Genomic DNA, 17,047 nt, shown 5'->3' with positions numbered 1-17,047 from the left:
TTGTTTATTTTCTTTCTTGTTTTCTTGCTTTCTTGTTTTCTTGTTTGTTTGTCTGGACGATATCTCAGCCATCCTTTGAGCTAGGAAGCTGAAATTTCGGCACAGTAGTGAGCAAGTCCTTTGACAAAAACGCTATTTTTTGTTTTTTGAATAATCAATTAATTGAGGAGTTATTTAATTATTAGCGATTAATTAAGTACTTATTTAATTAAATTTCCTTTCTCTTCTAACCATTAACTCAGGCACCTTTTGAGTTAGGAAGCTGATATTTGGACATGCCATTGACCAGGTGATTTGGCTGCAAAGGCTATTTTTGATTTATTAATTAATCAATTAATCGATCAATTATTTAATTATTCGATTAATGACTAAAAAAAAATTTTTTTTTAAGTTACAGATTCTGATGAAATGGTGGTGGTTTATGTGTTCTATGACCGAATTGGAAATGTGGAAGAGGAGGATTTATTAGGAGGAGGAAGAGGAGGATTTATTTTAGGAAGAGGAGGAGGAGAGAGGAGGAAGAGGATTTATTTTCATTATTAATCATTTATTTATTTTCTTTCTCATTTGGCCAATATCACAGGCACCTTTTGAGCTCGGAAGCTAATATTTGGACATGAGTGACCAAGTGATGTGGCTATCAAGGATATTTTTGATTTATTGATTTATCAATTAATTGATTAATTATTTAATTATTCGATTAATTACTAAAAAAAAACAAAAAAATTCAGTTACAGATTCTGATGAAATGGTGGTGGTTTATGTGTTCTGTGACTGAATTGATTAATAATTTAATTTTTTTAATGATTATTATTTATTTATTTTCATTATTAATCATTTATTTATTTTCTTTCTCATTTGGCCAATATCTCAGGCACCTTTTGAGCTGGGAAGCTAATATTTGGACATGACAGTGACCAAGTGATGTGGCTACCAAGGATATTTTTGATTTATTGATTAATCATTTAATCGATTAATTAATTTATTGATTAATTGATTAAGTATTTATTGATTAATCAATTAATTATTTAATTTTTTATTAATGACTTATTTAATTAAATTTCTAAAAGATACATCTTCGGATGAAGCACTCGTGGTTTAGTTATGCTATTAGCCAATTGATTAAGAAAATATTTTGTGATAATCTTTTATTGATTTTAATTATACAATTAATCAATCAATTAGTGTACACCTCTCCCTCCCAATGCAGCCCCTATGAGCTGCACTGCGGTATTGCCGGGCGCCAGAGGCACCCCGGCAATGCCGCGCTGTAGGATATTTAATTATTTGGCATGGGGGCGGTGTACTTTGAATGTATCTGTACTTGTTTTTGTTTTTTTCATTAAATTTTTCACCGAATATTCGGTGTTGTGTCGCTAACTAACCTCATAACTGATTATACATTATTTTCTATCATTTCAAGGTCAGTAACCTTCGTTTTGACATTTCCGGGCCTGTTTCGGGTATAGTCCGTCCTTTGTCATTGAATACCGCTCGCTCGTGAACCATTGTCGTCTCCTGACTTGTCTATTTTGTTTTTGTTTTTGTTTGTTTCATGGCAGGTGAATAACCTGTTTGAGGATTATCCTGAGGTGCTTTTTCATTCTATCGGCGAGCATTTGGAAGCAAACTTTACCTTCAGAAACACACAGGTTTCTTGAATTACTGCAGTTATTTTTGATTGGACAAATGTTAACACCTGTGGTTTGAAACTTGTATGTGCCCTCTTATTTGATTATTGATACGAATTGCGAACTAATATTGCGAACTGTTCGCCCCTCTGGGCCGGTGCTCCTGCTTCACACCTAGCTCGGCTTCACGCTGTTGAAACCAAAGCTTTCAGAATCGTTGGAATCTCCCGTGATGAAGCTAACTCCGAGGGCCTTTCACTTACTCACCGCAGGCAGGTTGGTGGTCTTTCTGTCTTCTACTGACTCCTCTCCGGCCTTGCTCCCTCAGCTCTCTCTGGGCTCTGTCCCCCAAATATTCCTACAGGTCACACAAGATCTGCCTGCAACCCTGTTATGGGTTCAACTGCCAAAATCAAGACTCTCTGCTCACCTTCACTTGGTGATCCTCTACAATGGGAAACCCAGCGAAAAACTTGAGTCGATGCAGCACAAGCGGTTTCTTGAGAAGGTGGCTTCCAGCATATCTCACGTTCAACCAGAGTTTACCACCGACCCTCAGCAACAGCAAAGTACCACAGGCTCTCTGCTCTGTGTACTTTCGGGTTCAAGCTTGGAAGGGATCTGAAGATGGACTCCTTCCAAAAGAGTGGGGATGATGCGAGAATGACGAGGGGCTTGTCCTTCTCTAGACAGACAGACCTAGCTCCTGCTCCTGAGGAGCTGGTGTGGGTCATCGGGTGACACTGCCACACCAACTGCAGCAGCTTGAGGTGCACATGCAAGAAGCACAACGTTGAGTGTACTGCTCGTGGAAACTGCAGAGGATCTGGTTGTACAAACACAACACAGCTGGCATTTGGTGAAGATAAAGATGACATTTGTTGGCTTCTGAATACATCTTGTACATTGGCACAGGTTATGCATGGTGGGGAGATAGATGCTGGCAATATGGCAACTACTCATCTTCTATGCAGATCTATGCTTCTTTTGCATAATTGTTACGAATTCCGGGTTTATGGGGGTTACAATTCAGGTCATTTCTTATTAATGTATATTCTATTAAAGGTTGTTGTGATTAAAGGGTCAGGAGCCCTTCTGGGAAAAACGAGACCGGAAACGGGATCGTAAAGAAGAGGAGGAGGAGAAGAAAGGGCGGCCATCTTAAGCTTCGAGAGCTCCGACGCGAGCGGAGGCGATCGTTACCTACTTTGGAACGGAGTTGGAAAAGCCCGTCTGGCGAGAGGAGTTACCTGCGCGGGGTGATTGATTGCCGGTTACGTGTCAAGGTGCCGTGTGGTCCTGGAAGGAACCAAGCGCCCGGCGCTGTTCGAGAGATTGGAAGGAGACGGTTGAGAGTTGACACTGCAGCTCGAGACCGAGCCGCCGAACGTGAAGGACAAGGGAACCGTGCCTCTGTGAACCGAAGTCCGCGCGTCAGGAGAGCGCCGGATTACTGCGGAACCTGCGAAGACGGGTATCCTCGCTGAGGTTGTCGAGTACCCTCACTCCCAGCCCCGGATTGGAATCGGACATAGATTCCCCGATCGCTGGATCGACTCGACGTCACCTGGGAGGATTGCAGAGACATTGGGGGCAAGGGCCATGAGTGTTGCCAACACTGTTGTGGGTTAAGGTGGCGCCACCTATACTATAGATAAGGATTGTATGGAAGTGCTGTAAACACATTGTGATTCCTGTGCGGGATTTGGGAATATATTGGGGTTTGTTCGTAACCCTTGGTGTGGACTCGTTATTGATCGACTTATTTTCACCCAAGGACCATACATCTTTCTGCCGGGGCTCCCCTCGAGGTTGACCCCGTAACAATAATGTAACATGTACATGTCCACTGTCAAGTTCTCTGCAGACTTTGTTGTATACTGAAAGCTCTCAGTGTTATGCTGGCAATTTGGTATTATGTTTTACCATTACTGGTCCTGCCAGTTGATGTTCAATATTTTTATTTTCATTTTAAAATTAGTTTGGGCAATGGCATTTTGCAATAATTGCAAATTGTCTTCAGTATTTTTTTTCATAATTTATAACATAATTGTGCGAGCATCATTCCTAACTTGTTGACTTTTGTTATTATGTGTCAAGATTAGTATTGTTGCAGGGATGTGGGTTGTTGGTTAAAGGAAGACTCCAGACCCCAATTTTTTTTTAATTATTTTAATCTTTAGAATTAGGTAATGTAAAATTTTTAAAAATAAAATAAAATTCGACGATAAATTAGTCGTAAAATGCGTTTTTAAAAAGGCACGATAAAAAAAAACTAGTTCTGGAATCCCTGTAACGTCACTGTGACGTCACACGAGGTATAGATCTCAGCTGATCGTGGTGCACACAGTGCATAAACATGGCAGAAGAAAAAGTTTCTGACTCCGAATCGCTCGATATTTCCTCCGATCTGTCGGACTTTTCAGCCGATGAATACGTATCAGAGGCTGAGGAAAGTATTGTAGAAGAATTTGATATAGAACGGAGAGAATTTGGTGTTCAACCATATCAGTTTGAGCCGGAATACGCCGACGAAGATCCAGAGGCCAATATGGAGGTCGAAGTGGAAAACGATGAAGATGATGCTGAACGGCTCGCAGATTTAGATTACTGGTACATGTTGGGCTGGCCGACTTGTTGATAGTTTCGGTTAAATATGCGAGGAATATTTATATCAAGCGAGTGTTATTGCAGTAGTGACTTTGTTTGATCGATAAAATGGTAAAAACCCGATCGCCTTGTGGCTGTATCATGGCGTAGCCACAGACACACAGGCTGCAGCTACTGAGTGTAGTGTACAAATGCACTCGTCACTGTACGTCGACGTTTCGTAGAATTTTGGCCAATTTATTTATATTTATGGCAGGCATGTTCCGCTAGACCCCGAAATAAGTCGATACATAAACAATTATGCTCGCATCCCGGGGAGGGGAGGGGGGGAGGATAGCCCACATTTTATACATGACACAAACGTCATTTACGATTTAGTGTCGGCCTAGGCCTATGCATTGCAGTTGTCTTTGGAGAAACACAGTGACAGTACACTCGCATTCGAGCCTGTGCTTATGATTATAATACCATTGTTTTTCTTGAATGAAAGGGGGGTTCATAATCTCTCAATTTATGGTTGCGTACATACTTTAAAGGGGCTCTTCAATCATGAAACGTTGTTTGCACTTTACATGCAAATATTGGTATAAACCAGCAAAATAAATTGGCTATCTATTATACATTATACATTGGCATCCTTCGGGAATTCATGCAGTGTTCGCAAAAAAGGCTCCGAGACTTTGCTGCACCCATACAAAACACAACTATAGTATTTCCGGTTTCCCCGATCACCTCGTGTGACGTCATACTGTGCATGGGCACGTGGTCTAAGATTTGCAGAAGCGTTTTCGTCGATGGTCTATTATAATAGATTATTGGCACATTTAAGGTCGGATTACAAGGAAACGACTTCGCGGGTTGATTTTATTTTTTTAGATGATGTTGTTATGTACTGATCAACGATTATGTAGAAGCATTTAACGAAAAAAAAAATTTGGGGTCTGGACTCTTCCTTTAAAGGGAGTACCACTATCGTTATTTCATTATTAAATGTCTAGCATAGGCGTATGGTATTTGTTTACAAAGATTACAACATGTCCCAGTATGTCTAGACAGATTTTAATTGGACCCTTCAATCACCTGTAATCTCTGTGAAATGCTCCTTCAATCCTTCATACAGCACCTTCAGAAAGTGTTCATGCACCTTGACTTTTTTTTTTTCATTTTGTTGTGTTACAGTCTGAATTTAAAATGGATTAATTTGAGATTTTTTTTTGTCACTGATCTACACATAATATCCCATAATGTCAAAATGGAATTTTATTTTCATAAGTATTTTAACCCCCTGAATCAATACTTCGTAGAAGCACCTTTGGCAGTGATTACAGCTTTGAGTCCTCTTGGAAATGTCTACGGCTTTGCACATCTGGATTTGGGGAGTTTCTCCCATTCTTCCTTGCAGATCTGCTCAAGCCCTGTCAAGTTTGATGGGGAGCATCGGTGAACAGCAATCTTTAAGTCTTTCCACAGATTCTCAATTGGGTTCAAGTCTGGGCTTTAGCTGAACCACCCAGGGACTTTCACGTTCTTGTTCTGAAGCTATTCCAGTGTTGCTTTGGCTCTATGCTTGGGATCATTGTCCTGTTGTATAGGTTCTCAAAGTGGTCCCTACCGCCCACCAGTGGGCGCTGGGAACTTTTAGGGGGGCGCCCGAGAGTCCACGGCCAGTAGGGGGGCGCTAGCAATGATTTGGGGGGCACTGGCGATTTAGAGGAGCAGCGGCGATTTGGAGCGCTAATTCCTGCAGTCTGAACAGGTTACCCGGCGCCATTCGGCAAATTGGCCATCCAATCAACGACCACATTCTTTCCCCCTTCGCATGGTTTTTATGATCACATATTTGCTGATGTCGTGTAGGTATTAGGTTTGACCCGTTTCCATGCCCTCTTCTCAACAGTGGTCGAGTTTCTGTCGGAAATTGATGCGGAGCTATCAGAGAAAGTGAATGCGATTGAGCATGATGTGGCTTACCTCACAGACGTATTCAGTATACTGAATGATGTCAACAAACAACTCCAGGGTGACCATATGATGCTGATTAAAGCAAAGAAAGTGATCGGCGTGTTCGTAACCAAGGCAACTCTGCACAGGGAAACCCTCGGCCGCAGAGATATGTACCACTTTCCCCGGTTGGCAAAGGAAACTGCTGTTTCTGATGAAGAGCTGCTCGTTTATTGCAATCACCTTGAGAAGATTCGTGGAGATATGGAGCAGCGTTTCAGAGACATGCTAGAACTGTCGGTGCCCGCATGGGTGAGCAACCCATTCAAATGTGACATTCAAGATGTGAAGCGCGAATTACAGGACGAAATTATCAACCTGCACAATGATGATAAGGCGAAGGCAAGGTTCTCGCAGCATGAATACGGCAAATTCTGGATTCTGGAGCGGGGCGAATACCCCGCAATGTGGACAGAGGCAGAACTGCTGCTGATGGCGTTCCCCACATCATACCTCGTTGAAAGAGGGTTCAGCGCCGTGATGGTGCTGCTGACCAAGTATCGAAACCGCCTTGACATTACCAAGAGGGGTGATCTGCATCTCTACCTCACTGAGATGGAGCCAGACGTTCGTAATCTCGCAGCGAGTCACCAGGCCCACCCTTCACACTGAAGGTATTTGGGCCTGTGATAACAGATTTCCAGTTTGGCTCACCTGGACCTGTTCTGCTGAAACATTGTAGGTCGTGCAAAATAAAATAAAAAGTAAAGTAAAATAAAGTAAAATATTCAGAAAATATTTGGCTTCTGTTATTTTTGCTTCCTCTCTACATAAATTATGGGTGTCCGACCACGAACGATAGGACAAGGGGGGAATTGGGCCGGTCCAAGAAGGCAGAAGGGGGCGGTAGTCCAAAAAAGTTTGAGAACTACTGTCCTGTTGGGACGTAAATCTTTGCCACAGACTAAGGTCTTTTGCACTCTGAAACAGGTTCTCCTCAAGGATTTGCCTGTATTTGTCTCCATTCATTGTTCTCTCCATCCTTACAAGTCTCCCAGTCACTGCTGCTGAAAAGCATCCTCATAGCATGATGCTGCCACCACCATGCTTCACGGTAGATATGGTGTTAGATGGGCGATAAGCTGTGATCAGTTTCCACCAGACGAAGCGCTTTGCATTCAGGACAAAGAGTTCAATTTTCGTCTCATCAAACCACAGAATCTTTTGACTCATGGTCTCCTGAGTCTTTCACATGCCTTTTTGTAAACTCCCAGGCATGCTGTCGTGTGCCTTTTTCTCAAGAGTGGCTTCCGTCTGGCCACTCTCCCATAAAGCCTAGATTTCTGAAGTGCTTCAGAGGCTGTTGTCCTTCCAGCGGGTTCTTCCATCTCAGCCAAGGAACTCTAGTTCTGTGAAAGTGGTCATTGGGTTCTTGGTCACCTCCCTGACCAAGGTCCTTCTTGCCCGGTTGTTCAGTTTGGTCAGACAGCCAGCTCTAGTAAGAGTCTGGGTAGTTACATATTCTTTCTATTTCAGAATGAGTGCCATTCCAGTTCTGTGTGTTTCTATAAGAAAGATGCTTGTGTGTTGCCATTTTCCTCAGAGTTGGCTGAACGGATCTTTGTCAAACTTTCAGAGTTTCATCAGTGAGTAATGGGGTGTGTTTTAGGCCAAAAAAAAAACATAACGTTGAAAAAAAAAGTGTGATATTTCTGGATTTTTTTTAAAATCACTCTATAGTGCCTTTGTCTTTATAGCTGCGTGATAGGTAATATTAAATGATCCTCAACCCCATTCCTCATCGAGTGTAGGAAAATGTTTTAGGCCCCCACAAAAGATAGGGGGGAAAAAAATCAAAATTTGATTTCTTCCAAATGCCAGTAGAATTAGAACAGCAAAGGCCAACATTGGTCAGGTGCCTCAGCTGGTTGAACAGCAACGGTCGGGTGCCCCAGCTGGTTGAACAGCAACGGTCGGGTGCCCCAGCTGGTTGAACAGCAACGACCGGGTGCCCCAGCTGGTTGAACAGCAACGACCGGGTGCCCCAGCTGGTTCAACAGCAACGACCGGGTGCCCCAGCTGGCTGAACAGCAACGACCGGGTGCCCCAGCTGGTTGAACGGCAACGACCGGTTGCCCCAGCTGGTTGAACGGCAACGACCGGGTGCCCCAGCTGGTTGAACGGCAACGACCGGGTGCCCCAGCTGGTTGAACGGCAACGACCGGGTGCCCCAGCTGGTTGAACGGCAACGACCGGGTGCCCCAGCTGGTTGAACGGCAACGACCGGGTGCCCCAGCTGGTTGAACGGCAACGACCGGGTGCCCCAGCTGGTTGAACGGCAACGACCGGGTGCCCCAGCTGGTTGAACGGCAACGACCGGGTGCCCCAGCTGGTTGAACGGCAACGACCGGGTGCCCCAGCTGGTTGAACGGCAACGACCGGGTGCCCCAGCTGGTTGAACGGCAACGACCGGGTGCCCCAGCTGGTTGAACGGCAACGACCGGGTGCCCCAGCTGGTTGAACGGCAACGACCGGGTGCCCCAGCTGGTTGAACGGCAACGACCGGGTGCCCCAGCTGGTTGAACGGCAACGACCGGGTGCCCCAGCTGGTTGAACGGCAACGACCGGGTGCCCCAGCTGGTTGAACGGCAACGACCGGGTGCCCCAGCTGGTTGAACGGCAACGACCGGGTGCCCCAGCTGGTTGAACGGCAACGACCGGGTGCCCCAGCTGGTTGAACGGCAACGACCGGGTGCCCCAGCTGGTTGAACGGCAACGACCGGGTGCCCCAGCTGGTTGAACGGCAACGACCGGGTGCCCCAGCTGGTTGAACGGCAACGACCGGGTGCCCCAGCGGGTTGAACGTCAACGAGCGGGTTGAACGTCAACGACCGGGTGCCCCAGCGGGTTGAACGTCAACGACCGGGTGCCCCAGCGGGTTGAACGTCAACGACCGGGTGCCCCAGCGGGTTGAACGTCAACGACCGGGTGCCCCAGCGGGTTGAACGTCAACGACCGGGTGCCCCAGCGGGTTGAACGTCAACGACCGGGTGCCCCAGCGGGTTGAACGTCAACGACCGGGTGCCCCAGCGGGTTGAACGTCAACGACCGGGTGCCCCAGCTGGTTGAACGTCAACGACCGGGTGCCCCAGCTGGTTGAACGTCAACGACCGGGTGCCCCAGCTGGTTGAACGTCAACGACCGGGTGCCCCAGCTGGTTGAACGTCAACGACCGGGTGCCCCAGCGGGTTGAACTAAAAGAAAGCTGGGTTGTTGTTGACTAAAAGGGTTGCGTTGGTGATAGAAAGGAAAAAAAAAGTCGCTGAGGGCTTCTCGTTTTCAATCCCGAACAGCATTTATTACGATTTTTTTTTTTTGGCCTTTAGAAAAATCATGTACACAATTTGTGGTGGTTATAGTGGTGGTACTTCATTAATGGTAATACTTCATTGTCTGTTGGTTGAGTTGTAGAGAAACATTTATGAATGACAGGATAGTAGGGAAATGGGCTGTCATTGACTAATTATCTGTACATTTTCCACAGCCAGGTGATGGAAGGAAGTGTGTGAGCATACCAGGATTGATGAAGAATGGGTAAGTAACTTGCATAAGAAAGTTGGAGGTGTTTTCCCATGAGATATCTTATGGTAAAATGTAATATTTCTGAATAAAACCACCATTAGGCCCCTTACTAGTAGGTTAATGTTTCCTTCTCTCTCTCTCTCCCCCCCCCCCCCCCTCTCCCCCCTCTCCCCACTTCTCTCCCCCTCACTTCCCCTCCCCACATCCCCTCCCCACATCCCCTCCCCACATCCCCTCCCCACTTCTCTCCCCACTTCTCTCCCCTCACTTCCCCTCCCTCTCCTCACTTTTGTCCCCTCACTCCCCTCCCTCTCCTCACTTTTGTCCCCTCACTCCCCTCCCTCTCCCCACTCCTCTCCCCACTTCTCTCCCCATCACTCCCCTCTCTCTCCCCTTCTCTCTCTCATTTTCTCCCTTTCTCTCTCTCTCTCTCTCTCTCCCTCTCTCTCTCCCTCTCTCTCTCTCTCTCGCTCTCGCTCTCTCTCTCCCGCTCTCCCCCTTTCCCCCTCTCTCCCTCTCCCCTTCTCCCCCTCTCCAGCTCTCCCCCTCTGCCCCTCTTCCCCTCTCCCCCTCCCTCCCTCTCTCCCTCTCTCAAATGCTAATGGCATATTAAACTTTGATTCTTTGGGTAACTCGGGAACATTTTGTATTGATACAATGAGAAAATGTCAATTTCCAACTTCACTCATTACTTTTTACAGTCGGTATGGTTGGCAGATGTTCAAGCTTGCTGGACTTTTAGGTACAGCTTTGCACGAGGTTCCCCCACGCTGCCTGTCATCCCTGCTGAATGAAGACCTGCAGTCTAACATCACTGCTAGGTTTAATCAGCAGGAAACAGCCACGGGGGGCTCCCTGCAATTTGAACAGTTGGAAGAACGAAGTAACCACGGTGTCCTTGCTTTTGCAACAGGAAGCGCCATGGACACCCTCGGTATATGTTACAATGCATAATTTTCATAAGCTTTTCCTCTTTTTATTTTTAGGCGGTGAAGCCGCTTCAATGTTCGGCTATGTCCTTCCGTCCATCCGTCCGTCAAAAATTAAGAAGAACCTTTCTAACCTACCGTGTTTAATTTTAAAGTTTTCTGAAGGGTAATTCTACAGGGTTCTAAAGGGTAATTGTATAGGATTCTAAAGGGTAATTGTATATGGTTCTAAAAGTTAATTGTATAGGGTTCTAAAGCGTAATTCCAGGAAGTACTAGGGGGTAATTCTAAAGGGTAATTCGAAGGGGTTCTAAAGGGTAATTCTAACGGGGTTCGTTCGTTTCTAGGCTTTGCCTATTTCGTATTCAAAATTGCTGAACTGAACCGCTTCCTTGGGACACGGGTACGATTGCTTTTATGCCTCTGTCCCCGAAGGTGGCTGGAGGCATTATGTTTTTGGGTTGCCCGTCCGTATGGGTTAAACCTCGTTTTTCCCAGCAAACACATGTCCGATTAAGACGAAACTTTCAGGGTAGGAGTGACACCCATGCAGAATGTTTTTGTGATAATTGTGATGTCATAGGTCACGTGGTATGGTAGCCATCTCAAATTAAACGCAAACAATTCAAAAAATATTTCTCGGAAACTGCTGAATGGAAAATTTTGAAACTTGGCACATTGTCAATTACTCCCAATGGGGAACAAAAGCATGATAATGATGACATCATTGGTGAAGTGGTATACCAGCCATAAATGTTTTAATCAAATGCCTTAACCTAAAAATCTGAAATTGCAGGCACATGATCTATGACCCATTTGTATTGAAATATTAAAATTTTGATATCATAGGTCATGGTTTGGCAGCCATATTTGATTTGATCTAAAACCTTTAAAAAAACATCTTCTCCCAAACCACCAAATCGATTGACTCGAAACTTTATGTGTGTCATTGACTAGGCATGGCGATAAAAAGATGATCACGAAAACATTGGTCACATGGTGTGGCAGCCATATTGGATTGAAGGAAAATATTAAATAATTATATCTCTGAAACCGCTTACTCTATCGATGCAAAATTTTACAAATGTCATCTAACACCACTGTTACATATAGTTTGAAAATGATGACCGTAGGTCACGTGGTTTGGCAGCCATTTTGGATAGAGAAACTTACCTTATCCGATCAACACGAAACTTCACAAACGTGATCTCCTACCCATATGTATGCAGAGTGTACATTTTTCATGTCATCTGTCATGTGGTTTGGCCGCCATATTAGCTTGAAAGCCGATCTTTAAAAAAAAATCTCTTCTCCAAAAGAGCTTCACCGATCGATGTGAAACCTGTCTTGTCCAGTAAAAATGTGATGGTTAGGGTGCTGGCCTAGGAACCCTGATCCTGAGTTTAAATCCCGGTCGATTGTTGAATTAATGCCAGGCAGGTTGACTCAGCCTGTCATCCTTCCGGGGTTGGCAAATTGAGTACCAGATCGCTGGTAATTGGGGCACTGCATCAGCGGCACAAATTCGCTTCCAGAGAAATGATGCAACCAGCAGCCACATGCTGCATACGAAAGAACAACAACTGCAATTGCACTGGGCCATGGACTAACATGCAGGCCTAAACTAAGGCCTGAGGCCTGCCGATCTTTGCTGCTTCATAGAATGGTGGCACATAATTTTAAATGCAGTGGGGTCGGGACTGCTGTCCAGCCAATGGGTGTAAAGCAATGGGGTGGAGTCAGGGCAGCTGAAAATAGACTCATGTATAATCTATATTATAATAGGCGTCGGTGATTCTGTCTGTCTGTCTGTCTGTTGGACGTCTGTCCGGGGGTGTGGCTTACTCGGTTTGCAGAGTAGCTCCACCCACTCCTTCTCGAATAGCTTTGAGGCCTGTTTAGTTAGGCCCGTGCTGTCTTTCTCTCTCACACAGGTTTATTTTTCAATTCTAATTCGATATATCATTTCATTTTTTGCAGTCGCTAACATAGTTTTAGACTCGGTTGAAAAAAAAACGGGAAGAAAATCCGATGAAAGTTTCCGTTTATAGAATGAAATGAAATCTCAAATGCCTGTAACTTCAAGGCGCTTCTTGAGTCTCTCTCACGCCTTTATCTCCAATCTAACTCACCATCTGATTTCATTTTTATTGATGGTTTTAGACTCTGTGTCAGCAACGCGGGAAAATGCAGAGATATATTTTTTAAAATACACCATATCACCGCCCACCGCCCAACCGCCAACAACCGCCCAACATGTATCATACACCGCCCAACATGACACAGACGGCAACATGTCGACATTATCGCTTTTTCTTTAAACCGAGTGAACCGAGCCGAATCGAATAAACCGAGTGAATTCACCGAGCGAATTTCATCCAATTCCACCGAGTTTCATGAAATTACCGAGAGATATTTCTTCGTTTTTATTTTATTAGTTACCAGCAGAAGTACCCAGCGTTGCCGGGCGGGGGAGGGGGGAAGGGCACGTACACTTTAAACTTGTATATACATGTGGGATGTGGGATATATACGTGTGTGTGTGTGTGTGTGTGTGTGTGTGTGTGTGTGTGTGTGTGTGTGTGTGTGTGTGTGTGTGTGTGTGTGTGTGTGTGTGTGTGTGTGTGTGTGTGTGTGTGTGTGTGTGTGCGTGCGTGCATATATGTAGGCTAACCCCCGCTCTAGCAGAGAAAATGGCCTTAACATGCATGTTGTTGTTTGTTTGTGTGTGTGTGTGGAGATGTATATATGTGTATAATGTGCATATATGTGTATGCATATGTGTAATATGTATGTGTGTGTGTGTATATGTAAACATGGGCCGGTGTGTGAGGAGGTATTGGAGAGGAAAATGCAGAGATATATATTTTTTAATCACGCCATGATGATAAACGAAAATACACCGCCTAAAATAACAGTCGACATATATTTAAAATTCGCTTTTTCTTTTCCGTTAAGATATATTACTTTTACTTTTGATGACAGTCGTCACAAAACGACATATATTTCTTCGTTTTTATTTCATTCAACATTATTAGCCAGAAGTAAAACATGGTTCAGGGAATTACCGAGAGATATTTCTTCGTTTTTTTTATTTATTAGTTATTTGCGCATACACTTTAAATAGGTTTATTTGAAATCTTTAATTTTCACATTGTAAATTTATTTGTCATTTGATGATGACAAGACACTTCCTCTTGACGATCGTGACAATTCATGCGTTGCGTGGAAACTTCCATTTCCAAAATGAATGACACAGTCGATGAAGAACGCAGACTTGAACAGGATGCAGCAAGAAAACGAATGAGAAGGGCGAACGAGTCCGTCGTCGAACGTCAATGCAGACTTGAACAGGATGCAGCAAGAAAACGAATGAGACGGGAGAACGAGTCCATCGACGAACGTCAATGCAGACTTGAACAGGTTGCAGCAAGAAAACGAATGAGACAGAAGAACGAGACAGTTGAGGAACGTGAACACAGACTCGCACAGGATGCTGCTGCAACAACGATGAGGAGGGAGAACGAGACAGTTGAGGAACGTGAACACAGACTCGCACAGGATGCTGCTGCAACAACAATGAGGAGGGAGAACGAGACCCTCGACGAACGTGACCACAGACTCTCACAGGATGCTGCTGCAACAACGATGAGGAGGGGGAACGAGACAGTCGAGGAACGTGAACACAGACTCGCACAGGATGCTGCTGCAACAACGATGAGGGAGAACGAGACAGTCGAGGAACGTGAACACAGACTCGCACAGGATGCTGCTGCAACAACGATGAGGAGGGACAACGAGACAGTCGAGGAACATGAACACAGACTCGCACAGGATGCTGCTGCAACAACGATGAGGTGTGAGAACGAGACCGTCGATGAACGTCAACACAGACTCGCACGGCATGCTGAGCAACAAAGACGTTGGAGTGCTCAGCAAACATATACAACCGCAGCCATAATGAATCCGGCCGAAGTATCCGATAATATTGTTCAAGAGCATAGTTGCGGTCCAATGACATCACCATGTGTGTACTGTTCTGCACACCATTTCACAAATGAATCAACAGGACAAGGGGATGGATTTACACTGTGTTGTTCCAAGGGAAAAGTTAAATTGCCTCCACTATTTGCCGTACCTGCTCGACTGCAACAACTTTATCAGGGTGACGATGGAAAATGTCGCAACTTCCGAGACAATATCCGGAATTACAATTCGGCATTAGCTTTTGCATCAATGGGTGCTCAGATGTCATCTCCTCCAGGAAATGGACCGTACTGTTTCAAAATCCACGGTCAAATGTACCATCGCTGTGGTCCATTACATCCATCACATGTACATGAACAAGCACAATTTGCACAATTATTTATTTTGGATACAGCTCAAGCTACAAAGGCACTTTAAATCGCCATTCGATTTGTGTGAAAGATGGAGTGTGCAGTAAAGGCCTTCCAAAAGCGTATGCTGCAGAGACACTTGCGAGCATAGATGGCTATGCCCTTTACAAGCATCCCCCAAATGGACCCACCATAACCGTTCATGGAACCGATGTTGATTGCCAATTTGTGGTCCCATTCAATGCTTATTTACTGAAGAAGTACAGAGCACACACACATCAACATTGAGGTTTGCGCAAGCATAAAGAGTATAAAGTACTTATTTAAATATGTGTACAAGGGACATGACTGTGCCAGCATCGAAATTCGAGAGCGCGGGAGAGTGGAGGTGGACGAAATAAAGACCTATTTGGACTGCAGATATGTCAGTGCCCCAGAGGCAGCATGGAGATTGATGGAATTTGAAATGCACAAACAGTCCCATTCCATCACCAGACCTGCGGTACACTTACCTGAATTGCAGACTGTTGTGTTCAGGGATGGTAACGAGGAAGAAGCCATTGTACGACATAGGGGTACAACACTTACAGCTTGGTTTCAGTTAAACCAGAGAGACCCTGAGGCACGAAGTTATCTGTACCATGACATTCCAAAATATTACATATTTGAAGATGGATGAAAGACATGGAAACTTCGACGCCGGGGCGGCAACAAGGTTATCGGACGCATGGTTTCGGCAAGCCCTATGGACATTGAGCGCTTTCATCTTCGTGTACTCCTGCTGCACTGCCCTGGTAAAACATCATTTGAAGATCTCAGAACCGTAGATGGAGCAGTTTGTGAAACATACAAGGATGCAGCCAGGAAATTACATTTAACAGAAGATGATACAGAATGGGACAGGTCCTTAGCTGATGGAGTTATCTTTGCCATGCCACAACAATTGAGATCTCTTTTTGCAACCCTATGCATATTCTGCACACCAACAGACACGTCGGCACTGTGGGAAAAATATAAAAACGACCTTTGCAAAGATTTTGTGCACAGCGGCCATATCTTGGAACAGAGTATTTTCATGGCATTGCGAGAAATACAGTCCTTCCTCCTGAGACATGGACAGACCTTGGAAGCATTTCAGTTACCAGTACCTCCAGACACTGTTGAAGATCTTTCGAGCGATGATTATCAGTATGTACCAGGAGATGAATATGAAAAAGGTGAAAACAACAGACAACTACTAAATGATGACCAAATCCAAATTGTAGATGAGGTCCTACAGGCCGTTCATTGTAGGGACCAGTACACAGGCAACCGGTTGTTTTTCGTTGATGGACCGAGCGGAAGTGGCAAGACCTTTCTCTATAATACGCTTCTGCACATCTTGCGAGGCCAGTGTCGTTTGGTTCTTCCAATGGCGTACTCGGGCATTGCAGCAACATTGCTAGCAGGGGGCCGTACATCGCACCATCGATTTAAATTGCCAGTGCCCATTTTGGAAAACTCCACATGCAACATATCACCTACGAGTAAAGATGCAGATGCTCTAAGGAAGGCCAACCTATTCATTTGGGATGAAGCACCTATGGCTCCAGCATATGCTTTAGCGACTGTTGATCGATGTCTCCGGGATGTAACCAGCAACAACATTCCTTTTGGTGGAAAGGTCTTACTTCTTGGTGGGGACTTCAGGCAGGTTTTGCCCGTTGTACCTCGCGCTGCACCTGCAGCAATCATCACCACATGCATCAAGCGTAGCAAGTTGTGGCCAAAGTTCAAACAGCTGAACTTAACATCAAACATGAGAGCTAATGATGACGAAGAATTCTCAAAATGGTTACTGTCGGTTGGAAATGGGACTGTGGAAACAATTCCTGACTCAGATTTAATACGACTGCCTGATCGTATCTGTGTAGAAGACAACATTTCTTTAGCAGAGGCTGTTTTCAGTAATTTGAATGAAATCCATTCAAGCTATGATGCGCTGGCACAACGAGCCGTGTTGTGTCCAAAGAATGAA

General features: G+C 45.0%; 1 protein-coding gene across 6 annotated transcripts in view; it reads left to right on the top strand.

Moving 5' to 3' along the window:
• The window catches only part of TAF1C (TATA-box binding protein associated factor, RNA polymerase I subunit C), a 52,776-nt gene that overhangs the window by 23,395 nt on the left and 12,334 nt on the right, over positions 1 to 17,047 (top strand). For 4 of the 6 annotated variants that reach the window (XM_078771185.1, XM_068107855.2, XM_078771188.1 and 1 more), the window contains 3 exons: positions 1,563 to 1,652; positions 9,727 to 9,776; positions 10,466 to 10,698. In XM_078771185.1, coding sequence (XP_078627311.1) covers positions 1,563 to 1,652; positions 9,727 to 9,776; positions 10,466 to 10,698 — 373 coding nt within the window. The remainder of the gene's footprint in view (positions 1 to 1,562; positions 1,653 to 9,726; positions 9,777 to 10,465; positions 10,699 to 17,047) is intronic. The other 2 variants (XM_078771189.1, XM_078771187.1) reach the window with 1 other exon arrangement.

The sequence above is a fragment of the Myxine glutinosa genome, chromosome 2 (assembly GCF_964187855.1).
Source record: "Myxine glutinosa chromosome 2, kmMyxGlut1.1, whole genome shotgun sequence".
NCBI classification, from domain to species: Eukaryota; Metazoa; Chordata; class Myxini; order Myxiniformes; family Myxinidae; genus Myxine; species Myxine glutinosa.
Note: the sequence above shows the minus strand (reverse complement) of the source record. Positions and strands in the feature narration are given on the sequence as shown.